The sequence below is a fragment of the Dipodomys spectabilis genome, unplaced genomic scaffold, assembly GCF_019054845.1.
Source record: "Dipodomys spectabilis isolate Male_0828 unplaced genomic scaffold, ASM1905484v1 ptg000118l, whole genome shotgun sequence".
In the NCBI taxonomy this organism is placed as follows: Eukaryota; Metazoa; Chordata; class Mammalia; order Rodentia; family Heteromyidae; genus Dipodomys; species Dipodomys spectabilis.
In genome coordinates this window covers 3,834,662-3,861,616 of record NW_024870795.1, presented here as the reverse complement: position 1 = coordinate 3,861,616, position 26,955 = coordinate 3,834,662, and the positions used below count along the sequence as shown (strand labels likewise).

Sequence of the window (26,955 nt, the reverse complement as noted above, 5' to 3'; positions counted from 1 at the left end):
TCTTCTCTCGCTGGCCCGGCACAGCGGAAACCTCGGCATCCTTGGACCACACAGGGAACTTTAGGGCCGGTGGCACTCCGTGGGCCAGGCCGCTACGTAATAACTGCCAAGCTCAGCACAGGGGTAAAACATCCGCTCCTAGATTTGGGGAGGGGGGCGTGTGCCAGGCAGAAAAGGGCGGGAAAATGAAGCGCTAAAGAAAGAAAGAACGAAGTTGGGGGCGGGGGAAGCAGGCCGTGCGGGAAGCCAATGAATGGGATCCGGGCAGCCGCGCGCGCTCCAGTCCTCGATGTGCGCAGGCGCGCGACTGGCGCTCTCGCGGGAAAGAGCCGTTGCCGGCGGTGTACAGACATATAAGGGGCGGGGAGGAGGCTGGGGAGGGGGGGTGGGAGAGAGTGGAGGCGGGAGTGAAGTCTCGCGAGAAGAGGCGGTTGCCTTAGAGGAGCCCTCTGGCTGTGTGCGTCCTAGGAGCCGCCGCCGCCGGAGCTGCGGACGGTTTCTCTCAGCCCGTTAGTGCGCCCGGCCGAGACTTCCCGCCGCCGGCATGTCGCGCTACTTGCGTCCCCCGAACACGTCTCTGTTCGTCAGGAATGTGGCGGACGACACCAGGTAGGCACCGGGCTGGTCCTCCGGGCCTGCGCGGGGAGACCGCGGGTGCACGGTGAGGAGCGGCGGCGGCGGGCCGGGCAGGGGCGGGGCGAAGATGGCGGGGCCCGCGCCCGCCCGGGCGCCCGACTAGGCCGCGCTGCTCGTCAGGCCCGCCGCGCGGGAGCGAGGGCACGCCCGGGACGGCTTTTCGGGGGTGGGCCGGGTCCTCGTGGCGCAGCCGGCCCTGCAGGCCCGACTTCCGCTCCCCATTCAACTCCGGTCCACGTTCCGGAGCGTGCACGCCCCCTCGCCCGGAAAGGACCTGGTGGCTTGTTTCTTTTCTTTTATGCCAATTAAACGTTTCCGTTAAAACACCGTAGCGAAATAACGGATTGAGGAAGGAAGATGTGCATCCGCGTGTGCTACCACCCCCACCCCCCCGGACCAGCATTTGGTACCCATTCGTCCCCTCCCTTGGCCGTTATTTTGATGTTTCATCTACTGCAAGTAAAGGACTGGTGAAGTGTGAGAAACGAGAGGTTGCTGGGGTTCCCCCCCCCCCCCCCCCCCCCGCCCCGGGCTAAATGGACTAGTGTTTCCCGGAAATTCTGGTTACCTTTGAGACAGGGGCTTGTAGAGGAAGTCCCTCCCCTTTGAACGCTAGCAGCTAAATTAGATCAGTGGAGATAACGTCTCTCCTGGCTTTGTTTTTGGTTAATTCCCTTAATTACTCCGGCTTACCCTCAGAATTTCCTGGTGGACACCTTGTCACACCGCGTTTTGAGTTTCCCTAATCTGACAAGTTTTTTTTTTTTTTTATTGGGGTGTTTTTTTGTTGTTGTTTTTTGTAGTGGGGGAGGGTTAGGTTTGCGTGATTTACTTACTCAGTCTTATTAAGTAGAAGAAAAGGCAGCGGTAGTAATCGTTACAGCGTCTTCTCATTTTAAGGGCGGAGATGCAGTTAGGATTCTGATTTTTCCTGCTATTGGTATTATTAAAGTAGTGTCTGATCCTGTCCACACAGTTTTGGGTTAAAAAATAAAACATAGAATCTAATTCTGTGGTAATGTCTGTGAAAAGTAAAAGAAGGTATTTTAAAGTAATCCCTTTGTAATGTAAAATAGCATTAGATGTAGAAGCTGCATGTGTGCGTGCATGTGTTTGTGTGTATGTGTATGTGTGTATGTTTGTGTCCTTGGCTGTGTTGTGTGTGTGTATGTGTTCATGTCCGTATGTTTTCCATGTCCTTGGCCATCTGGGGACTTGAACTCGGCCTGATCCCTATCTCTGAACTTTTTTGCTCCAGTTATCTCTTTTAACATTTGAGTCACAGCTGTGCTTTTTGAGTGGTTAATTGGAGACAAGCATCTCATGGACTTTCCTGCTCAGCTGTCTTTGGATCTTGATCCTCAAATCTCAGCCTCCTGAGTAGCTGGGATTACATGTTTGGGCTGTGTAATTCCAGGATGAGCTCAAGTTTAGTAACCCTCCTGTGTCAACATCCCAAACAGATTTACAGACAGTACCTCTGTGCTTAGCTGTACAAACTGCATTTGCTCTTAACACATTCTTGAATTTTGCCTTTCCTTGATTAAGAAAAAATGTACAGGGCTGGGAAGGTGGCTCAGTGGTAGAGCGCTTGCCTTGCATAACTGAAGCCCTGGGTTCAATTCCTCATCACCACATAAGCAAAAAGAAAAAAAGCCAGAAGTGGCGCTGTGGCTCAAGTGGTAGAGAGCTAGCCTTGAACTGGAGAGCTGAGGGACAGTGCCCAGGCCCAGAGTTCAGGCCCCACAAGCGGACCAAAGAAAAAGAAAAAATGTACATATGCATCTCTCTCTCTCTATATATATATATATGCTTCTTCTGTGGTTATTCTTCCCTGGGGTTTGAATTGGGATGGGGTCTTGGCATGAGCCATTTCTTTAGCGGTTTTAGCTTTAAATTATGCTTATGTTTTTCTGTGGCTGTTCTCTCTCCTCTCCCTCCCTTCCTCCCTACTTCTTCCTTCTTCCTCTTCTCCCTTCTTCCCTTCCCTGGAGATTGAACTCTGGGCCTTAACTTGAGCATGTCTCTAACTCTCTTTGTCTAACAGTCTTTTTTTTCACTGGGCCTGGGCACTGCCCCTCAGCTCTTCAGCTCAAGGCTAGGCTTCTACTACTTGAGCCACAGTACCACTTCTGGCTTTTTCTGCTTATGTGGTGCTGAGGAATCAAACCCAGGGCCTCATGCATGCAAGGCAAGCACTCTACCACTGAGCCACCTTCCCAGCCATTGTTTTGTTTTGCCAGTCCTGGGGCTTGTTTTGCTCAAGGCTAGCACTCTACCACTTGAGCCACAGCACCACTTGAGGCTTTTTCTATGTGATATGTGGTACTGAGGAATCAAACCCAGGACTTCATGCATGCTAGGCGAGCCCTCTACCACTAAACCACATTCCTAGCCCTAACAATCTTTTCAATAGGGTCTCTGTTTATGCCTGGGTTGGTCAAAACCACAAGTCTCCTGTTAGCACTAGTTAAGGCATTGGAATGAAAGACATGTACCAACACACTCAGCTTTTATTGGGTAGGTGGGGGTCTCTTAAGCTTGTGCTTGGGCTGTCCTCAAACCTTACTCCTTTTGATCTCAGCCTCCTGAGCAGCTAGGATTGGTTCTTAATGTTATGTTTTAGAAGTTTGTCCGTGTCAGGTCCTCCAGGGCAAGGATATAGCTAGGACCCTTGGGGCCCTTTCATTGAATTGATTAAGGTATTTCTGAAAAGTTAACTATTGCTCATAAACTGCTTATAAACTAATTTAAAAGTATGAACCTAAAAATTTGAGTTCTCTTTATGGTGTTCTAGGTCTGAAGATTTGCGGCGTGAATTTGGTCGTTATGGTCCTATAGTTGATGTGTATGTTCCACTTGATTTCTACACTCGACGTCCAAGAGGATTTGCTTATGTTCAATATCCTTTCTTCAGATGGCTGATTAGTGAGGGGTGTTGAAGTTTCAAATTCAAGTTTATGTAAGTGGTAACATCTAAGAAGTAGTTTATTTTTGTCCTCTAATAAATGTCATATGGCTTCAAATTTTTGAAAATTAATTCTGACTCACATTGCTCTTGCTGTTTCTTAAAGTTAATCCAAAAATGGTTAATTATTAAAATTCCCATCCATGCTGCTGAAACTCAAATCAATGAATATAGTATGTGATTTAAATTTGCTACCATCTTAATATAAGTCAATTAAAAGTTAATATGTTCTTGTGCTTAGCAATAAAAGTTTAGTATTGTTTGTTAATTTGAATCACTTGATCAAAAACGAATTGTATAACAATGAGGTAAACTTCTTTAATATTGTCCCCTAATTTGCTGTCCTCTTGTTACCTCAGAATGTAAAGCTGTACAGTTATGGCGACCCCAAAGAGAAAGCATGAAAGAACCTTTAGAGTAGAGTTCAACACTTAAGGCAAGTAGACAAGCCAAAGACCTCTTAAGGATCAGGCTTGAAGAGAAGGGAGAGTTTGGGAAAAGAAAAATAAAGAAAAGCTGGAAGAAGGACAAGCCTAATGGGAGACAAAGCCTCGCTTTATCTACAGAGGGGGAAATGGTTGTTTTTCAAAGTTAAAGATAAAGCCATCTGTCATATTTGGCCAAGCATCTCATGACAAGTCCTTCTGACAAGCACTAAAAGAGTTAAAGGTCAAGATGAAGTTGAATGATGGCCAAGATTAAAGGAGTCATACCTGATGTATCCTACAGAATTAACTTTTTTTCTTTTTCTTTTTTTTTCTTTTTTTTTTTTGTTAATGTTTTATAAGCAGTTACTTTTCAGAATTATTCTGGTTTGGTGTAGTGACAAAACATGTAACCTGTAACTCTTTGTGTGGGCCTATGATGTGATTGTGGTCTTGTGTAAATGCACTTTTTCTTAGGCTTTCAAGTTAAAGTATAACAGGGTCTAACATGTTAAGCTTCAGTTTGGCATGTTTGGGTTAGCTCAAGTGATCAGAGGCTCTTTGGAATAGCATGAGAACTTTACCTAAGGAGAGATAGGTGCATGTACCAGATGCTACTTAGAAAGAGCTCTGGTGGTCTTGCAGGGTCAGCTATGCTAGCATTAAAAAGAGATGGATTCTTAACTGGCTGCCAGGAACACAAACTCCTATTAATTTCTGGAGTCTTAACTCTGAAGCCTGCTGGCCCTGCAAAGTGATCATTTGCCCCTGAGTGGGTTGCAGAAGGCCTTCTCTGTAGGTACCTAATCCAGATCTATGGGAAATTGATCCTTGACCCAGAGTTTCAAATGACTTTGCTTCCCTTCAGTGAGATCATCTCCTTACAAAACAAAGATTTGGGCTGTGAACTACACAGGAGGAATTCTTACCACTTAAAAGTCAGTGAGTCTCTTGCTACTTTCAGGTTGTCATGTTCTAGTAAGACTTGGAAGGGAAGGCCAAAGGCTGCTTGTACAGAGTCAGTGATCACAGACAGCTTTGGGAATCATTTGCATAAGTCTATTACAGAGAGGATATTAGCTTTTTCTAGCTTGGAAAATAAAGCTAGTGATCTGTCGTGGTTTACAAAGTTCATCTGATTTTACCTGGTTTAGGGTGGCCTTGAAACAAGAGTTTGCAGTAGTTTAGCCCAGGAGTATGTGATACATGAGAACAAGGGATGGTAAATGAAGAATCCAAGTAGAGTGATAGTGCTTTATACATATGCTTTAGGTCTTCCTGTAGTTGTAAAATAGCTCGAAAGAAATAAGTAACAGGCTATAAGTTTATTTTAGATGACTGAAGTACAAATTTGTCCATAACTAGTTTCAGTTACAACTTACCTACTCTTTCCTACCTGATTCTATTCCTATTTAGCCTTCTCTTCCTTTCCCTGGCTTAACAAAAAATGTATACCCTTACTATCTAGCCTAGAATCCTGTTTTTTGAGGACAGCATCAGAGGGTACTTGGTTCTTGTTAATTGTCTTTCTAGCTTTTGATATAAATTCTCTTAAGTTATTTTGTCTCTCTGGGTAACAAAGAGAGTGTACCCATAAGTAAACTATTCCTTTTCATTAGTTAGGAGCCTGAGTACAATTAACGTTGAAGGAATTAGGTTACAGTATTTCTGGCCCTAAATGTTCCATTGGCCTTTTCATGTTAAATACCTGGTTACTTAAGACTTGGGGAACCCTCTCCTTCCATTTAACCTACGGGAAGAGAGCTGGAAACTACAGTCTTAATTTCTTCCATGATAAAACAAGGGAAGTTTAGTAAGGCTGAAGTGTAGACCATTTTGTCTCTGAAATAAAAGAACACTAATATTAGTCTTGAATGTCATTTCAGGAATTTTTTCTAAATTATATGTAAGTTATATAATTATATATGTCATATTATATATATTATTATATAAATTATATTATTATAAATTTATCTAAATTTATGCTCTTATTTATTCTCAGGTTTACATTTGAAATAGAAATGGACAGGCCAGTATAGGATTTTTAGTATAGAATAAAAATTCACCCCAAAACGAAGCTAGCTTCCTTTCCAAGTCTTTTTTAATCAAACATTGCCTTAAGTGTATACATGGGTTCTGTTAGAAATTCTGAAGTTGGAAACCAGTCTAAGACCCACTTCTGTATGTTTAGTGTTACACTTCAGGCTCTCCAGTGTGAGAATCCTTAAAATGATCTGTTGTTTCTTGATAGGATTTACAGTCTGCATGGATGTAATGTGCATTTGGTATCATGGTTGTTTGACTATTGACTTAATACCAAGGAGAAGCTAGCATGCTTGTTCTTCCTGAGTCATGCAAAGTACTCAACTACATGAATAAATAGTATCAGCTATATCTGACAAAAATAAATTCAAAATTAATGCTTTAATCTTTTCTAAGTTACGGTGTATTTTTGCTTGCTTACACAAGAACTATTGGTGTTTTCATTTGAAATGAATACAAATACTTTGGATTTAAGAAATTCTACTTTAGTGCCCAACATAGAATTGACCAATTTTGGTTTTCTTTCCTGTTGAGAGAAAAGTTTTAGTAGCATATTTTGTTAGTTGAGTTAAAACAGGTCTTATTGCAATGTGTTTCCAAAATGTCGTAGGAAAACACAGGTGCTTTTATTGCTCTGGTGTTAATGGCTGGATCAACCAAGTAGTAAGTAGGATGTGGTTGGCTTTCTAGAGATTATGAACTATCCCAGACTTATCAACTGAGCTTTCATTAAAGTTTACAAAACTTCCCAAGCCCCTTAACATTTAGTACATTTGAGGATGTTCGTGATGCTGAAGATGCTTTACATAATTTGGACAGAAAGTGGATTTGTGGACGTCAAATTGAAATACAATTTGCACAGGGAGATCGGAAGAGTAAGTACCCTTATACCTAACATACGTATAATACATTGCTTTTAAATAAATGTCATAAGATTTCTTGGAAGTATTTGGGCAGTTTAGGCAACTCTTGAAAACCCTAATGGATCTTATTTAATACTGGGCAAGATACTGAAAGATACAAATTAAAATAGTTGCTGAGAAAGCATTTAGGTAGTTACAAATTAATGGTAATTTCTCCAGTTGTTGAATCTGGACAGTGTCTGTCTTACAAATTTGAACCAGGCTGGCAAGATAGCTCAGTGGTAGAGCGCTTGCCTTGCATGCCTGAGGCCCTGGGTTCGATTCCTCAGCACCACATAAGCAAAAAGAAAAAAGCCGGAAGTGGCGCTATGGCTCAAGTGGTAGAGTGCTAGCCTTGAGCTGAAGAGCTGAGGGACAGCGCCCAGGCCCAGAGTTCAGGCCCCACGACCAGACCCAAAAAATAAATAAATAAACAAATTTGAACCAGAATGATGACTAAATGTGTAGGTTTGTATGAGAAATTTGTTAGCTATCCATTGCTTTTCTGTGTCATTGTCTTTCAGAACTGCATATTTATATATTACTATGTTTTGGTGCTGCACATAGTTCATAGGCCAGATTTAGAATTTGAAGTAGTTCTATGGTATAAATTCCTGTAGTCAAAGGTAGGTATCTTATATTGGACAGCCTTGTGAGGAGACTTGGAAAAAGAAAATAGAAGAATATTAGCGTTATTTTTAACAGAAAGCAATTCAAATATATTACTCACTTTCCTTGGTATAAAGGGATGCAAGAAAGAGGAATGTATAACTCATTTTGTGGGTTTAAATACTGTTTTTAATGTTTCTAAATATTTCTGTTCTCTGTGTTCCTAGCACCAAATCAAATGAAAGCCAAGGAAGGGAGGAATGTGTACAGCTCTTCACGTTATGATGACTATGACAGATACAGACGTTCTAGAAGCCGAAGTTATGAGCGGAGGAGATCAAGAAGTCGGTCTTTTGATTACAACTATAGAAGATCTTACAGTCCTAGAAAGTAAGTGATGTACAGTGATCTGTCTTTTTAAAGTGACTGTGTGGCCAAGTGTGACATGTGCCTCTAGTCCTAGCTACTCAGAAGGTAGAGGTGGGAGGAATTGGAATTTGTGCTTAGCCTATGCAACAGGCACAATCTCAAGAAAGATGATTTGTTCACAATATTTTACCTGTTTACTTGAAATTGTATGTATCAAGTACTTCATTGAAAAAATATTTTAGTGTTCCATTTTAAATGAATTAAGACTCTGTAAATAGACATTTGTCACTGTTTGCTTTTTTTGATATGCTTTTCAGCAGTAGACCGACTGGAAGACCACGGCGTAGCAGAAGCCATTCCGACAATGATAGGTAAATAACTTTGTTTTGAAAAAGACTTGTGTATTTTTCAATTTCACAGTGAACTTTTTCTCTAAAAATAAGTAATTTGATTAATATAGAATCTAATTTTTACTCTAATTGTATCTCTCCTCTGTTTTGAAAGATTCAAACACCGAAATCGATCTTTTTCAAGATCTAAATCCAATTCAAGATCACGGTCCAAGTCCCAGCCCAAGAAAGAAATGAAGGCTAAATCTCGTTCTAGGTCTGCATCTCACACCAAAACTAGAAGCACCTCTAAAACAGATTCCAAAACACATTATAAGTCTGGCTCAAGATATGAAAAGGAATCAAGGAAAAAAGAACCACCTAGATCCAAATCTCAGTCAAGATCACAGTCTAGGTCTAGGTCAAAATCTAGATCAAGGTCGTGGACTAGTCCTAAGTCCAGTGGCCACTGATAGTATAAACCATGATACTTTCTAGGCATGTATCACTCATTTATTCATAGTTTGGTATACTTAAATTATCAGGAATACAATGTTGCAATGATGCATAAAAACACTTGTTAGTTTTCCCTGTACCAGGCAATGGTTATAATTAAAATGATATGGTGTTGAGAAGCCACTCTTAAGAGTCTGGTTTGTTTAATGTTATGGGCAGCTACCAATTTGTGGTGTCTCTGTATATTTTTGTAAAGATTCTCATTTTTTATGCTTGAAGTCTTGGTGAAAAGATGTTGGTTGACCATAGTTTGCAACATTGTCTTATTAAAATAAATTTTCATAGTAATATTTGGTAGAACTGTTAACCTAGAAATGTAGCTTGCTAATAAGATAGAATGATACAAAAGTGAGGTTGTAGCCACATTACAACACTTACTGCTCAGACACATTTAGGTTCAGGGTGGACCTTTATGTCTTGTCAAAATGTCTAGCCCTGTGATAATAGTTTATTTATGATGCAGTGTGGAATAGTTCTTTTGTTAATCCCACTGTTGTGGGGAATGATGCCAACTGGGTCAAATAGCATTTTCAGGAAAATTTGAGTTTTTTGCTGAAACATGGAGCCTTCACTGTTTTGTTTTTTGTTTTTTTTTTTTTCTGGTTTCTAAGATTTGGAACAGAAGAATTCCCTTTAAAATTTGAATTTGTCAGCAGCAGAAACAATTTTAAGGGGAAAGGGTTGTTTTTATTTAGTCTCCAATTTAAGGAATATTGTTACTTAGTTTTCTTACTGCTATTAGAAGCATTAGATAGTTTCAAAGTAGGTTTCTGTGTGTGTGAGTGTGTGTGTGTGTAGTGTGTAAAAATAACTGAATTTTAATGCTTAGAGCACTTGGCACATGCATTTGTATCAAAGTCTGCCTGCCTCTTTAAGGGAGGCTTGCTCTTCACACCTCAGTTTATTTAATGTGAGGCAAGTTGAAAGATACTCGCATCCTAGCTGATTCTGTGGTGCCATGAAACAAAATAATTTTGAAAAAAGGATTAGTTTTAAGCAAGAGCTTCATCTCTTAGTTTTTGATTATCAATATAGTATCTGACTCAAATGAGGAAATAATTCCCTTAACTATTTATAATTTCTAGTCTTTCTCTGAAACATTTGAGAAATAATAAGACTGACTTGAAATGTCCAGGATCATTTCAGAATAAAAGTTAGCATCTTTGAAAATCTCACACTGCTTGTTTGCAGATATGAGTAAGAAATGCCGTGGGGAAATGATTTCTTTTGGAAGGTTACTTTTTTAAATTTTTGGTTTTAGAAGTCTAGGCCCTGCCTGTATAAGAACAAAGATGGTTTTTTAATACTGTTTGTGGAATGTGTTTAAAGGATTGATTCTAGAACCTTTGTATATTTGGTAGTGTATCTAACTTTGATTTCTTTACTGTTTGCAGTTAATGTTCATGTTCTGCTATGCAATCATTTATATGCACGTTTCTTTAATTTTTTTTTAGATTTTCCTGGATGTATAGTTTAAACAACAAAAAAGTCTATTTAAAACTGTAGCAGTAGTTTGCAGTTCTAGCAAAGAGGAAAGTTGTGGGGTTAAACTTTGTATTTTCTTTCTTATAGAAGCTTCTAAAAAGGTATTTTTATATGTTCTTTTTAACAAATATTGTGTACAACCTTTAAGACATCAATGTTTGGATCAAAAACAAGACCCAGCTTATTTTCTGCTTGCTGTAAATTAAGCAAACATGCTATAATAAAAACAAAATGAAGGAAATAATGATTAACTGGAATTATTATAGTATTGGATCTGATTTTAAATAACAATGGAAATAATCCTTTATAGAGTTAGAAATATCAGTGTTGCATTAGGCACAACTAACTTTGGAAATGACAACCTCACAGAAAGTTACATCTTTTCCAGAGTACTTAAAAATTCCTATCTCAAAGTTGTTTTATGATTGTTCTTAGGGTAAGCAACGTAGGAGGTTATTCAAAAGTATTAAGATACATCCAAGTGAAATTTGGACCAGTTGGTTATAAATTTATTCATTTCTTATGGCTCTCTTTGTAAACAAGATACATTTAAAATTCTTCTACTGAATGTTGGTGAGCATTTATTACGTGATGATAATCACTTTGAGGAAGTTGTTTAGGTATTTTGTGGATTGAATTCTAGATGTTTTAATAATAGTAGAGCTGATAGTTTGTTATTGGAGATGTGCCAGACACTGCTTAACAGGCTGTGTTGACTTGTTCACTCTTCACAAAACCCTAGGAAGATGCTTTTCTTTTTTCCAAATACTGTTCCTAACATTTCACTTCACACAGACTAATAGTTGAAATCATAAAGGACCTGGATCCTATCGGTGGTTGGTGAGGATTGGTGTGCAGTATTCTAAGTTAATTTTAAATTATTTTTGAGTACCTGATATGTGTCTGTCACTGGGCTGTATTTATTATCAACACAAAAGTTAAAGGCTGAAACTTTGCCTCTTAAGCCAAGTAAGCGGGACAGAAAGTGCCTCTTAAGCCAAGTAAGCGGGGCAGAAAGTGCTTGTGTGAGAAAGGACAGGTGCTACATAGAGTTGGGCTGTTAAATTACAACCCAGGGAAAAGACCTGGGAACTACTGTACTATCTCATGAGAATTTGGCCCAGTAAGCTGCTACATCCAGTCAACTAACAAATTCCTGTATACCACAGAGAAGAATAAAGAAAACCAAACTGACAAACATCCTTCTTTTATTTAAGACCAAACTGCAGCTGGAATACCCAGTACAGTTCTGCTTACTACACTTCAAGAAAGATCTGAAAGCGGAAAAAGAACCAAAGAAGGGCAGTTCAAGCGACCAAAGGGTGGGTGGAAGGTGCTGCAGTATGAATACTGTACGAATATTTTGACTCTGGTCTGAAAAGATAAAAGAATTATCGAAACTACATGGAATAATTGAAGTCCCTTCAAGTTTGAAAGTAAGCATTTTAGGACAAATAAAAGGCAATTCCATTTTGTACTTACGGAAATCAGTCCCTAAATATGAACAGGTTTATATTGATTCATAAGTTATTGGACTCTAGGATGTCTGAACATGGAGGAAGACAGCCACAGTCTCCTATGGTGCCTCTATTGGTCTGTCTTAACCTGAATTGAGTGGGGGGAAAGTATGGTCCAATATAAACTTTTCTTGGTTGTCTCTTAAAACTCAGTTCCATTTATGGCAAGTCTTGCCTTGTTTATTCTGATGCCAGTATTTTCTGCTAAAAAATGCTTTGTGTTGGCATCTGAGTTTATTTACTTGTATATCACATGCAGTTTACATCTTTAACCACTGTTTCCCAGGTAAATCCCAATTATACTTGACATCTGGCTGAAAGGGCCTGTCTCTAAGCACCTCTTCCTAGTCAGTGTGTTCAGTGAATATTTAATGTGCCCTTAGTGTGGACAAAACATTTTACTGGATAATTAAGGAGAATGGATAATAAAGGTCTACTGAGCACAAAAATCTAGTGAATCATTACCATGTGCCTCAGGGTTCTGGGGTATCATTTTACACCATATCCTCATGTAATTGTACAACCCAATATCATATCAAAGATAAGTAATTTTATGGTTATCTGCCATCTAAAAGTATCCAGTATTCCTCTTGTTTGCATCCCATTAATAATGAAAAAGATTTAATCTGTAATTCATTTACTGTGCAGTGGCTGTATATATTATATTGTTAAACTCTGTCTCAAACATACAAGAAAATAATTCTCAAAATGAGTAACTGCATTAGACATAAAGGAGACCCTGGGTGCTATATTTAAATTATTTGGGGGCAGACAGCTATTACTCCAACTGATTTAGTATATTCTGTAATGGAGAAATTGTTCACAAAATTATACTTTCTAGTGATTCACATGTACATTTTATAGGGGACACAACTGTATAGTGAATAAATAACTTTTATAGTGTCACAAAACTTTGGATTCCTTAGTTTCTTATTAGGCTATAAAGTTTTGTTATACATTGATCCCATCACATTTGATTTTTGTTGTATTTTACCACGTATTTAAAACTATGAGTTCATTTAAAATCTGGAAATGGAGTGTAAACCTCTACAACAGTTTTGAAAAACATAAATATGCACATCACTGAAGATACAACATGGAGATCCATTTTTAAAAATTTAGTCCGTCAAAGAGTCCACAAATTTTAACTTGGTTCAATCAGGTTGGAAAATGGCTATACCTTTATTTTCAAGGAGATACTACAAATTGATATCTAGAGTTTAGTAAAGCAGAATTACAGAATTACAAAATGTATTTTATACATTTACATTGAATTCGTGGTTCTTAAAGGTAGAGGGAGTTTTATTTTTTTAATGTGTGTTTATATTTTGTCCTCTATCCCTTACTTTTGAAGTTAAAATATTCCAGAGTGGGGGGGGGGGTTAAAGTTACATATTTGGTTGGTTGAGATTTTCTTTAAAAGACTGTAAACATAGTTTTTCGTTTTAGTATTTGGGGCTGTTTTGGGGTTTGGGGGGGGGGTTGGCTAAAAATTATTATTCCTAACAGTAATACCTGACAATTCTCTGCAACTTTTAAATGTGGTAAATCAGACAGGACCTATGTTTTTGGCAGCTGTTAAGTTACAATGAATTGTCTACCTTTTCTGGTTTCCATGTACGTTAAAAGCTGTTGTTACTAAGCACCTGCCAAGAACATGCCACACCTAAAGCTGCTCACATATTCCTACTTAACACTCCTGAGCAATGGGTGCTATTTCCATGTATAAGAAAGTTGTCCTTCATGGAATACCTACCATGTGACAGGCTTTTTGAAATACCTGTCCATTCCTCAGTACTTGTTAAACAACAGGTTGCTTTTAGGATGAGAAAAATTAGGTGGAATCCAAGATCTCCCAGGTTGTTGGGACTCAGTATTAACCATCTTTCCAAAGTTAAATTTCTATAATTTTCATGGTAATATTTGACCATGTTCCTGTTAGTCCCAAAATTATATCTTGGCATGGGAAGGCTGAGATTGAGCAATAGTTGGGACTCTTTAAGGAGGATCATGAAGATTTAGGAGCCACAGGAGTGAAATGTTCTTTATTTTTACAGTGATAACTGGATAAATAGGTGATGTAAGCAACCTGTTTACTTCAGCTGTTAACATCTATAAGCTTATCCTAGTAGTCATGGAAAACGACTCCTTGGGTCTTTTCCTCTGCCTTCTCTAAGTGTTGGTTATTATGATGTGTGTATGTGTAAAGTTGTTTCATTCCCTTTTTAGAAAAAAAGGGATGCATGTAAATTAATTTGACAGTAGTTTGTAAAGTAAAAGGCCTTTGTAATCTAGTTTTCTGCAGATCAATTTTTTTTTGAATGCTGGAGAAATAATAAACTGGTCTAGGAGCAAAACAAAAATCTTGGTTTTCTTTAGATTTTGCTCTATCTCAAAGATGTGTCTACCCTGGTAGACTTTCTCCTTATTTGTGTAAGAGGCTTTAGGTACGGATTTGTTAAAGTTGCCTAGAAGAGCCAGGTGCTGATGGCTCAGGCCTGTAATACTACCTACTCAGGAGGCTGAGATCTGAAGATCACAGTTCAAAGCCAGTCTAGGCAGTAAAGTCCATGAGACTTTAGTTGCAAATTAATCACCAGAAAACTGGAAGTGGTGCTGTGGCTCAAAGTGGTAGTGTGCTAGTGGTAGTCTTGAACAAAAGAGCTCAGGGACAGCGCCCAGGCTCAGAGTTCAAGTCCCACGACTGATGTAAATGGCCTAGAATGCAATTTAAACTGGGAAGTTTGCAAGTGCAGCTAAAACCCTTTGCCCTCCTCACGCCCGTTTGGGAGAATATAATTTGCTGAGATCTTAATAGGTCATGGACCTGGATTTCCTCCTTATGTATGATATGGCCACCAAAATGATATTAAAAAGTGACATTTACCTATGACTCACAGTATGGCCAGCAGCAGCCCTGCATAGTACGTTCCACCACTACTAAGTTCATTAGTTTGGGGAAATCTTGTCACCATTTTCTGAAAGCTAACCAGAACCTTTATTTCTGTGTATTTCTTAAGGTATGAGGTATTCATATGACCAAAAATTCAGGTTACCCTTACTCAGTAACTCTTGTCTACTCCTGCCCTACATTTTAGAACTTTCACCACTTCTGTCTCAGACTGAGAATACATTAAAAAAAAACTTGGTATGTGTGGCTAATTGTTCAATGTAAAGAAACTGCAGCACAGTACAGAAAATATAGCCTTGCTCTGAGCAGCTAAAATTCTTCCAGCTACCTCTCCACTGTGAGTGATCTCTCCTTCCAGGGGTGTTAACTAAACCAAAGGGTTCTTGGCAATTTGAGTTCTTTTGTGCTAATTAAACCTGTTTTACTCAACTTTGAAAACCTTGGAAATTTTACAAGTGTTTTTATTAACAATGGTAGGAAAGTGAAGTCCCAAGTAATGTTAAGGTTAGTAGCAAGTGAGTAGCCTTTATCCAGCCAAACATTCTCATTCCAGTTTAGTTGTGTGCATTCTAAGATTAGGCATGTTATTTAAATAAAACAAGATACTGGGGAGAAAAAAAACTTTAATTTCATGTTTTGAATTCAGATCATGTACATTAAGTACCATATAAACTTGTTCTTTTAGGGTATTCAGTATTTGGCTTATTCAGATTTGGAGAAATATACAACCTAGCTGTTTGCTTTAACAAAGTATCACATTAGCCAGGCACTAGTGGTTCATACTTGTAGTCCTAATTACTTGGAGGCTGAGATCTGAGATGACAGCTCAAAGCCAGCCTAGGCAAGAAAGTCTGACATTCTTATCTCTAATAACCAAATAAAACCAAAAGTGGAGCTGTGGCTCTAGTGGTAGAGTGCTAGGCTTGAGCAAAGCTCAGGGACAGCACCCAGACCCTGAATTCAAGCCCCAAGACTGATACCAAAAAAAATAAGAAATTAAGGTATCAAATTAGAAAACAGGACATTAACTTGTAAATCAGCCCACATTTTTTGGACTTGCTTAGGGTTAACTGTAGCATTTACATTTACTCCTAAGATTGGCAAAAACACATTATTGGGATTGAGCAAGATATTTCATCTTTTACGCAAGTAGCCTCTTACACCACCCCCTTGCTAGACTTAGACCTGACAAAAAAAAATTTAAAATCACTAGCACCAAACACTGTAACCAGTACAAGAATTGGTGAAAGCCAAAAATCGATCTTTGGGTTTAAGAGTGGGGTGGGGAGGATTCCTATACTTCATTTTACATCTCTCAAAAATAGGATGTGTTTAGCAGCTTAAAAACTCCAGCTATAATATAGAATATTACACTAGGATGTACTTTGAAGTATAGTATACAACCAAATCAATCTTGAATACACTGGCACTTTAGCACAAACTAAAAACACAGGGACCTTTAAAATTAGGCCATAGCATAAAAAACAGTCCATGATCTTACAGTCTGTAAATTCATACTAAAAATAGTCTTTTGTAGGATAAAAGCCAAGAAAACTTTACATATGCTACAGGCTTATTACATGTATTTACATGGCTCTTTCTTCCCTCAGTACTTAAAACTTTCACATTATACAACTTTCTATTAAGCTTTGCAGAGATCCAGATCACTGTTAGAATAGCTTGTACAGTGCTATAATACAAAAAAATGTTCCTCCAAACAACTAAGTGGCTGGGAACCGGTGGCTCATATCCAGGAGGCCTAGGATTTTACAATCTCAGTTAAAAGCCAGCCCAGGCAGGAAAACCCTTGACTATCTCCAATTAACCACCAAAAAAAGCCAGAAGTAGAGCTGTGGTTCAAGTGGTAGAGCACTATCCTTCAGCAAAAGAGCTCCCAGACAGCATTCAGGCCCCGAGTTCAAGCCCCAGGACTGGCAACAATTATTAAAAATAAAAAACTAAAAACATAGTGATCTCTTAATACTACTGTGAAAAAGTTTTGGTGCATCTTACTGGCAAATACCTATCTACTTACATTTAAGAAACCAGACCACTGGGGTCTACTGTGCCTTGTTCCAATAAGCCTCAAACACCAGTTACACATTTGCTACTGTACAGTTCAGTAAAATGCTACTATTAAGGAAAATTCACATTTTCTTCTGGCAGTGCATTGGGCTATTGGCATGTTACTAGTTTGGGTGTTTCTAGGACATTAAACTTTAAAATGTCAGCCTAGTTGTTTTTTTTTTGTACATCTTTACAAGTAAACCTGACCTACAAGTATTAAATTGCTCTCTCCCAAGATTAAAGTAATTCCTTTAACATTGCTCCCAAATCTAACCTTCAATGGTCTCATTTCAAAGTTACTCATTTGCGAACACTAACTCAAGTACAATCACTTAGTTATTTGAAGTTGCACTGTACTATTACACAGTGCACATAGCACATAAAAACATGATAATAACATTTTTACATCATTAGCAGTTTTGCACAATCTAAAGAATTTGAGACCGGTCAAGCACCATTTGTAATTGTGGCTAAATTTAAACTACTTAATCTTATACCTGAACTACTTAATCTTATACCTGTACTTTAAGTAAAGTTTTCAGTTGGAATGTCATTGTTTCCTTATCTGAAGGATTCAATGACACAGGAACCCAGTGACTGGGTGGCTTGGGGAGAACACTTGGAGATGGCGGCTCACTGAATTTGGCTCCAGCATAGTTCTGATTAGCTTTAGACTTAAAAAGCAAGCTAGGACTTGATAAATTAGAGTTCCAATTTGGATTATTTGGGAAGTTTTTCGTCTTTCCCCCATTTTGAATGGCTTGCCATGCAGCTGCTGGTGAGTTATAGCCATGTCCTCTTTCTTTTTTTGTATGAACAGTCTTCATCTGGGAATTCTGATCCTTGGCCTTCTGTCTATTAAGCTGTGGTTGGTTCTTACTAACATTTCTAGATTGAGGGTCTGGAATGTTGTACCTCTCTCCACCACCCATCTTCAGCTTCTATGTCACCTGTAAGTAAATACAAACAGAGAGAAGAATTCCAATTTGAAAACCTTGGGGAAAACGGAAGAAAAAACAAAACAGGCTATATTCAGCTGCTTTGACTCAGAAAATTCATTCTATGCCAGGTGTACTTACTATCTTTCCTAAGAAGCATGGAACTTACCCACAAATCAATGTAATCCTGTACGATATACAGTTTAGGACAGGTCATCTTAAAATACTTCCCTGCTTTGGCATGTATTTTTATACCTTTCAGTCCGCTTTTCAGATTGCTGGATTTCCACCTGTACTCTTCCTTGCAGCCAAGCCCAGGATAATAGGTGTTGCTTTCTACCGGATCCCTTCCTTTGTCTCAAAACAGAAGTTTTCATGGGCCAATCTGCCGAGTTCAGCCTAAGAGCTGAGGCCAACATCTGAGTCTCCTCAGCACACAAGCTCGAGAGAAGTCCTCCTGGCTAGGAAAGTAAAGATTTCAATTCAAAACCACGGGGATAAGCGATCGTTACATGTGCCACAGAAATACCAAAGAATAGCTCTTTGCTTAAGGTATCCCTACAGATGGCTTAGTTTGACCTCAAGTCGCACACAAGTTTGTTTCCATCTGAAGTCAAACTAGAAATGCAGGAGCCTCCAGGCCAAGCAGGAAGTTCTTATTAAAGGTGCATCCGGATGCCCCAGCCCTCCGACACCAAGTACCGCTGGCGCCCGAGGGCCGCGCCGCGTCCCGGCCCGGGACTGCACCGTCCGCCGGCCGGACCGCGGTTAGGAAACGGCGCTCCTCCCGAAGCGGGGCTCTGGCCAGCGCCCTTCCTGCTCCTTCCTTCCGCAGGATGGCGGGGGAGGTGCTCCGCCGCCGGGTAAGCGCGGCTTTGGGCCTCTGAGTCGCCGGGACGCAGGGCCTGGGAAGGCCCTGCCCGCCTCGCCTTGTCTCAGGCCGCTCCACAGTACAGACCGCGGACGCCGCCACGGCCGCGCCATCGCACTCACCGACTTCGAGCTCCCGCGACCGAGGCGACTGCCTTCCGACGTCGAGGCCCCCTCCCTTTCCAGGGGAGACGAGGCACGGATGGAGCGCGGCCGCGAGCAGCGACAAGCTAGCTGAGAACGGGCTGCGCCTCGTACCCGACCGCTCCGGCCCCTACCGACAAAATGGAGGCGGCGGCGGGTCTGGAGTCTCTGCGACCAATCAGAGCGCGGCGCTGCGGGAGCAGCCAATGGGGGGGAGGCACCGCCCGTTGCGTGGGCGGGGCGCGAGGGCGTGACCAATGGGAGACGGGCAGCCGCCTGTTACTGGGCGGCAGGGGCGGGGCGGGGCGGGGTGGAGGCGGCCCAGGATTTGAAATCCTGCGGGAGAAGCTAGTCGGGAGTAACCGCCGGCCGCGCCGCCTCCGAGCCCGGCGCCTTTTCCCCGGCCCCGACTACCCGAACGGGGGCGCCCCCGAACTTGCCGTCTACCCTGGGCTCCTCACCAGCACCCCGCAGCCCTTCAGAAGTGGTGGGGGCGAGCTAGCGCGTCGGGACTCCGCGGCGCCCCGTGGCCTGACGTCACCGCCGGCGCGGCGCGGCGCGGCCCGGCCCGGCGCACCGCACGCGGGCGCTGCGTGCGCCCCAGAGCTGCGGTGGGAGCGGCCCTGCTCCGCATATTCTCCCTGGTGAAAAGGGAGACGGCAAGTATCCTTCGGCTGACTGTGCCAGAAACCTGCAGCGAAGGAAAAAGCGCAACTTCTTTGGAGTAAATAACCCAAAAAGTGAAAAACACAAACCTCTATGGACGTCAGGCCCCCTGTGCTTTTTGTTTTCGTTTGTCGATGTGGGCCTGGAGCTCCGTCTGGGCGCTGTCCCTCAGCCCTTTGCTCGAGGCCACCGCTCCGCCACCGTGGCATTCCGGTTTTGAGTGGTTTCTGGGAGATTAGAATCTCTGGAGGACTTTTCTGCCCTGAGGCTGGCTTTGAACTGCTGATCCTCAGCTCCCAGATCCCAGGCACCATTTGTTTTTTGTAGACAGGAGCTCACTAATGGAGCTGATTTCATAGCCCTGCCAAGCCTTAAACTCAAGATCCTCCTGCCTCAGCTTCCCAAGTGCTGGGAATGCAGACAAGGACCACCATGCCAGCCATTAGTTTTATCTATTCAAGACCGTTGGCCAATCAGAACTTTTCCTTCTTTGGTCATCTGAATCTTGCTAATATAAACACAACGTATTGGAAATGCATGTATACTTTCTTCTCTCTGACCCAGAAGTGCCGCTGTGGCTCAAGTGGTAGAGCGCCAGCCTTGAGCTGAAGAGCTGAGGGACAGCGCCCAGGCCCAGAGTTCAAACCCCACAACTGACAAGAAAAAAAAAAAAGACTTAAAGAATTCTGAGGCTCCTCCCCAGAATTGAAATCTTTTGTGATGGTCCCATGTGTACTAGAATCCATGTTTGGTTTATTTTTAATTTTTTTCTTTTTTCTTTTTCTTTTTTTGGCAATCCTGGGGCTTGAACTCGGCTTGGGCACTGTCCCTGTGCTTCTTTTGCTCAAGGCTAGCACTCTACCACTTGAGCCACAGCGCCACTTCTGGCTTTTCTGTTTATGTGGTACTGAGGAATCAAACCCAGGGCTTCATGCATGCTAGGCAAGCACTCTACTGCTAGTTCACATTCTCAGCCCTTATTTTTAATTTAAAAATTAAAAAAGCCCAGCATTGGTAGCTCAAGCCTGTAATCCTAGCTAGTCAGGAGGCTGAGATCTAAGGATTGTGGTTCAAAGTCAGCCCAAGTAGGAAAGTCCCTGGTTACCTGTGCTGATAACCTGTTCACAGTGATGCTGGATCTGTTCAAGGGCGCAGTGCATTCATGTAGAAGGGAAATTACTGGAAGAACTTGAGATTTTTTTTTAATTTTTTATTGTGAAAATACAGAGGGCTTACAATTACATTGATTCCAAGGTGGCTCTTTCTCTCTCGGAGGACATGGAACGTGTAGGGCTCCCTGTCATGGTGATGGATGGCAAGAAGTTTATCCCTGTAGCTGGCTGCTTGGTTTTGAGAAGAGACTGAATCAAGACTCCACGAACCAAGGGGCTGGAAATGTGGCTTTGCAGAGGACCTAGCACGTAGTAGGTACTTTGATTTACTGAATGAATTATGTTTCTGGGAGGGCCCTACCCATGCTGTTCTTCCCCAGGTATCAAAAAAGGCCGCAGGGGCTGAGAATGTGGCTCAGTGGTAGAGTGATTGCCTAGCATGCATGAAGCCTTGGGTTCAATTGCTCAGAACCATATAAGCAGAAAAGGCTGAAAGTGGCACTGTGTCTCAAGTGGTAGAGTGCTAGCCTTGAGCACAGAGAGGCTCAAGGACAGTGCCCAGTCCCTGAGTTCAAGCCCCAGGACTGGCAAAAATAAAAATAAAGGATTCCATGGGCCAAGAGCCTATGTTTTGCCAAAGCAGGAAAAAAATTAAAAAGTAACGGCAGATAACAGCTTCTGAGGCAGGGGAAGCAGAGGACTTGTTCGCTCTGTGTGATCTCCAGCTCTCTCCCTCCCTCTCTCCCTCCCCTTCTCTCTTCCTCCTCGTGCTTCCCACTTTCTTTCCTCCCTTTCTCTTTTTCTCTCTGTTCTAACTTTTCTAAGTAGGATGTTGTCTGTGTAGCCCAGGCTGGCCTCCAACTTTCAATCCTCCTCCCTCATCCTTCCCAAATCCTGCGGTTATAGACATTCACCACCACACCTGGATTCATTTCTCGATTCCAATTCAGAGTGTCCTTGACTTTGGTATATATTGTGTATTACGAATGAACTGCTCAGCAGACAATCACATCAGTATCCTTGAGCACTTCACTGCGAGCAAGCTACTGCACTAAGCAACTTAAACTCATTATCTTCATTCTCACCACACTCTCCTGAGTCAATATTAGTGTCTCCATTTATGATAAAGCTCATTCTGATACATGATAAAACTGAGCCTCAGAGAAGCGAAGTGGCTTTCTCATAGGGCACATATATTAAACTGAAACCCAGGTCAATCTGATGCCAGAACCATTTTTTAAATTTGGAGACAAAAACTATAATAATTTGTAAAAAACTGTAAATATATATTTATACCATAAAATTGTTTTTTTTTTTTTTTTTTGGTCGGTCATGGGGCTTGAACTCTGGGCCTGGGTGCTGTCCCTCAGTTCTTCAGCTCAAGGCTAGCTCGCTACCACTGGAGCCACAGTACCACTTCCGGTTTTCTGAGTGGTTTATTGGAGATAAGAGTCTCATGAACTTTTCTTGCCCAGGCTGGCTTTGAACTGTGATCCTCAGATCTCAGCCTCCTGAGTAGCTAGGATTACAGGCATAAGCCACCAGTGCCTGGCTTATAAAATTATTTTTAACAATACATAAACATTTACAACAGTTATAGCTCAGGCTACAACCCAGGGCTGGCCTTGAACTTGAAATCCTCCTGCTTTAGTTCTGGGATTACAGATATGGAAACACCTCATCCATCCTTTTTTAGTTTTGGATAATGGGATTCTCACTGTCTTGCTCAAGCTGGCCTTGAACCCCTGAGTTCAGCCTCCTGTGTAGCTAGGTCTCCAGGTATGTGCCACAGAGCTCAGCTGACACAAAAAGCTTTGTTCTTAACCATTCTGCTACCATTCCTGGCCTTCAGAGTTTACTAGGTTAGGAGCTGCTCAGAGTACCACTTGCTCTGGAAAATGAGGGAGCTGCCCTGAGCCCCTGGGGCCTGAGATAATCAGTCCAGTAAACTCCTGCATATATTGTCATTGTCAGGAACTGAAGAAAAGCTTGTGTGTGTGTGTGTGTGTGTGTGTGTGTGTGTGTGTGTGTGTCTATTCAGAATGAAAAATTGCCCATTGCAGGGCAGCTCTGCAATGACAATCTGTGAGAGGCAGAACACACACACACACACACACACACACACACACACACACACACACACACACACACACACACACACACACACTCTGGAGAGGAGGATTTACTGAAGAGACCCAGGAGAAAGACAGCATTTGATACGTATCAAGCCAGGAAAACAGGAAAGCACTTGACAGGCTTCTTAGCAAGTGGAAACTTCCTCTCTCTGCTTTATTCTCCCTCCTTTACTTCAGCCCCATGGTCTTAAAAAAATGCTGTTAACAAGCTGCAGCAGGAGGAAAAAGGACAACACATTCAACTCAGTTACATTAAATAGGCATAGTAGCACAAAGCTGTAATCCCAGCACTTGAGAGGCTAAGACAGGAGAATGAAGATCAAAACCAGTATAGGCATTGTTAACAAAAATACTAGGAACAGAAGAGAAGCACCTCCATATAATAATGTGTGGAAAACGTGCATCAGAACTCTAGGCATTCTCGCATAGTGAGACAAAGGAGGATTGGGAGGGAACACAAAGGTGCAATACTATGTGCTTCTTGTCATACAAAACAATACTTATCACAATGAACTTCAGGAAATAGAAACCAGAGACAGAGAGAGACATGGAGAGAGATCCACTCCAAGCTGAATGATAGCCAGCATTTACTCTGTGGGGAAGATGCTGTGTTTTCATTACACCTCGCTCTCCTTCCCTCCTTTTGTCTTTGCCCCTTTCTACTGTTTCGCATTGCAGAGTTCAGAGTTCAGTCAAGTGCAGGCAGAAAATCCAAGTCCATTTGATTTTCTGCAGAAAAGACACTTCCAGCCTCTTTTCCAAGGCTGCTGGGCCTGAAATACCTCATCACAGGGAGGGGTGGGGGGGGGGGCGGGGGGCTCTTGATTTTTTTTGGCCAGTTGCGAGGCGTGAACTCTGTCCCTGGGTGCTGTTCTTAAGCCTTGAGTCTCTTGAAGTCTCTACCACTTGAACCATAGCTCCACTTCCAGTTTTTGAATGGATAATGTCCCACCAGGACTTTTCTGCCTGGGCTGGCTTCAAACCATGATCCTCAGATTTCAGCCTCCTGAGTAGCTAGGATTACAGGTATGGGCCTCCAGCACAGGGCACATTGTGTATTTTTTTTTTTTTTTGGTCGGTTGTGGATCTTGAACTCTGGGCCTGGGTGCTATCCCTGAGTGCTTCAGCTCAAGGCGGGCACTCTACCACTTGAGCCATAGAGCCACTTCCGGCTTTTGCTGTTTATGTGGTACTCAGGAATCAAACCCAGGGCCTCATGCATTCAAGGCAAACACTCTACCACTGAGCCACCTTCCCAGCCCCGACTGTGTATTTTTTATTTATTTATTTTTTTTTTTTGGTCCGGTCGTAGGGCCTGAATTCTGGGCCTGGGCACTGTCCCTCAGCTCTTCAGCTCAAGGCTAGCGCTCTACCACTTGAGCCACAGCACCACTTCTGGCTTTTTTCTTTTTGCTTATGTGGTGCTGAGGAATCGAACCCAGGGCCTCATGCATGCAAGGCAAGCACTCTACCACTGAGCCACCTTCCCAGCCCACACTGTGTATTTTTTAAATTCCCAAAATGTCCGCAATGAGAATTACTATGTTTCATAAGGGGTGTGTGTGTGTCTGTGTCTGTGTGTCTGTGTCTATGTCTGTGTCTGTGTGTCTGTGTGACAGTCCAGGAGCATGAACTCAGGGCCTGGGTGCTGCCCCTTAGCTTTTTTACCACTTGATCCACAGCTCCATTTGGGGCTTTTGCTGGCCAACTGAAGATAAGAGTCTCATGGACTTTTCTGCCCAGGCTAGCTTCAAATCTTGATCCTCAGATCTCAACCTCCTAAATAGTTCGGATTAGGGGCCTGAGCCACTGGAGACAATTTGAGACTTTTTATTGTTGTTTGGGTAGTACTTTGGGTCTTGCACTTGGTGAATTTGTTTGCTCCTCAACTGGTGTTCTTCCATTTGAGTCCTGGTTATTTTGGAGATGGCATCCAACAGACCTTTCGACTCAGGCTGTTTTGGAACCACAATCCTCTGAATCTTAGTTTGTTGAGAAGCTAAGATTATAGGCGTGAGCTACTGACATCTGGCTATGGATATCACTCATTTCTAAGCAGGTCCTTTAGCTTCTAGTTCACCATTGTCCTGCTCTGCAAGGCCCCCTGGTAGATTTGACTGGTTATTTCTTTTATACCTTTTCCTCCTATCCCCCAGCACCACAGGGGCCCCTCTGGGATACTCATTGGTTGATGAACTTTAAATATGGCCTCCAGTGGAGGGGAAAGGCTCAGGGACAGAGTGGTCACTTTCCTGGTATTCATGAGGCCCTGGTTTCAGTCCCCAGCACCACAAAACAATGTCTCCTTAGCAGAATATGCCATGCAAATTGTGTAGATTTTCTATAATCTACAAAATGGTAGCAGATTACACATCCTATTCTGCTTCCTTTTCCCGCCCTGGAAACCCAATCATCCATTTTTCTAGGAGGGGAAGTGTCACCTAAGAGTTTATATTGGGCTCACCGCCTCTCCTTTGGATTCCAGTTGTCTCCAGAACAAAACTTGAGTCATGTGCCAAGACTGACTATTCGTGATTCCTCACTGAGCGCCTGCTCTGTGGCAAGCACAGAGGATGGCGCATTGACACCTAGGACAAAGCACAGTACGCAGTGAGAGTATGCAACAGCTTCACATCTGTGGTCGCTGTGTGGTTTGCGGTCCTGCAAACCACGTGTGCTGTGATTTAAAGCTAGGTGGCCAGGTCCAGGGGCTCTTTCAGACCTCACACACCCATACTTGCCAGCAGGTGTGTTGGTTGTCTTTTTCCTTTTGCCTTGTTTGGTCAGCTTTGCATGCATGAGGCCCTGGGTTCGATTCCTCAGCACCACATAAGCAGAAAAAGCCAGAAGTGGCACTGTGGCTCAAGTGGTAGAGCGCTAGCCTTGAGCTGAATAGTCTCTCGGACTTTGCTACCCGGGCTGGCTTTGAACCACAGTCCTCAGATCTCAGCCTCCTGAGTAGCTAGGATTACAAGCATGAGCCACCAGTGCCCAGCTGACTATAGTTTTAAAAAAGGTATTATCTTCCTCTTTTTGGTTTGAATTGAACACCTCATACTCTTGCTTGGCTGGCTTGCTTAGCAGGTGCTCTACCACTTGAGGCATGTTTCTAGCCCAGCTTTTGGCTGTCTGATTAGAGATAGAGTCTCAAGGACTTTTCTGCCTGGGCTGGCCTCGAATCATAATCTTCCAGGTCTCAGCCTCCTGAGTAGCTGCGATGACAGGTTTGAGCCACCTGTGCAGCTAGTATAGGCATTTTAGGGTGAAACTATGTTATCCCCCCACCCCCCACCCGGCCAGGCCTGCAGATATACATTTTGTTTTTCTTTTCCTGGATTAATCCCAGCACTGACAGCCCTGCTGGAGATGATCATCCCAAGAGGCAGGTGGCCCATGGATGACCAAGGCCGCTGGGCAAAAGTACAGGTCTCAGGACTCCACCTCCTTTACTCAGACCCAACCAGAAATCTGCAGCGCAGGGGCCAGCACAGCACACATGTGTCCAGTAGATGGCAGTGGTTCACAGTCTCACAGGGATTGAAGCAGCCCCTGGGCCCTTGCCTGCGAATGCACCAGTGAGCATGTGGAATCAAAAAGCTCCTTTCTGTGTGGGACCCAGCAGCCCTTACCCAGGGCACCCCAGGGACCGGGAGGTCCTACAGCATCCTGCTGCCCAAGGTAGGTCCAAGGACCCAGCTGGTTAGAGGAACCAAACCGGAACCTCTGAGGATGGATGGCTTGACAGTTGACATCCAGATGTGGCGGCCCTTGAAGAGGCATCTCTTACTTTCAACTTCCTCATTCTAGGAATGGGGAAATTAAGAGCAGACAAAGGAAGTGACTTGCCACAGGAGAGAAATTCAGATTCCGGTGTTCATATCACTTTTGCCATGAAGCAACTTCCTGCTCTCTTCATTCATGCCCTCACTTACATGTGTCTGAGGTGACCCCAAACACATCAAAATTAGGGCATCTGAGCTACTGTTCACAGGCAGGAAGTCCTTCCTGCTGTCTGGCCACTGTTCCTCTTGCTACAGGGAACTTACTTGCTCCCCTGAGCCCTCCTCCCTTGGGAGAGGAGGCAGTGCATGACCCTGGAGCTTAGTAGCCCATAAGTCTGCAAGCTCCCAGGTGTACCCCAATTAATACCATCCATCTTTTTTTTTTTTTGGTTGGTCATGGGACCTGAACTCAGCCTAGGTGCTGTCCCTCAGCTCTTCAGCTCAAGGCTGGCGCTCTACCACTTTGAGCCACAGCGCCACTTCCAGGTTTTTCTATTCATGTGGTGCTGAGGAATCCAACCCAGGGCCTCA

The 26,955-nt window shown here is 42.6% G+C and overlaps 2 protein-coding genes across 6 annotated transcripts; one reads left to right on the top strand and one right to left on the bottom strand.

The window, feature by feature from the left end:
- Window positions 1-422: 422 nt before the first annotated feature.
- Srsf10 (serine and arginine rich splicing factor 10) lies at window positions 423-12,444 on the top strand. Of its 5 annotated transcripts, XM_042688598.1 has the most exons (7): window positions 424-609; window positions 3,434-3,538; window positions 6,844-6,947; window positions 7,811-7,973; window positions 8,270-8,323; window positions 8,457-8,558; window positions 11,500-12,444. In XM_042688598.1, exons 1-7 carry the CDS (start codon window positions 545-547, stop codon window positions 11,558-11,560), a joined length of 654 nt encoding a protein of 217 aa, XP_042544532.1. In that variant the 5' UTR covers window positions 424-544; the 3' UTR covers window positions 11,561-12,444. The 5 variants fall into 5 exon arrangements, with proteins under 5 accessions (XP_042544531.1, XP_042544532.1, XP_042544529.1 ...); XM_042688597.1 differs by lacking the exon at window positions 8,457-8,558 and having other exon boundaries at window positions 423-609; window positions 8,273-8,323; XM_042688595.1 differs by lacking the exon at window positions 11,500-12,444 and having other exon boundaries at window positions 8,273-8,323; window positions 8,457-10,523.
- Window positions 12,445-16,641: 4,197 nt separating this feature from the next.
- Window positions 16,642-18,864, bottom strand: Pnrc2 (proline rich nuclear receptor coactivator 2). The gene is made up of 3 exons (XM_042688599.1): window positions 18,709-18,864; window positions 17,971-18,176; window positions 16,642-17,727 (listed from the first exon to the last, which is right to left on the bottom strand). Exon 3 carries the CDS (start codon window positions 17,707-17,709, stop codon window positions 17,290-17,292), a length of 420 nt encoding a protein of 139 aa, XP_042544533.1. The 5' UTR covers window positions 17,710-17,727; window positions 17,971-18,176; window positions 18,709-18,864; the 3' UTR covers window positions 16,642-17,289.
- Between the last annotated feature and the right edge of the window lie 8,091 nt (window positions 18,865-26,955).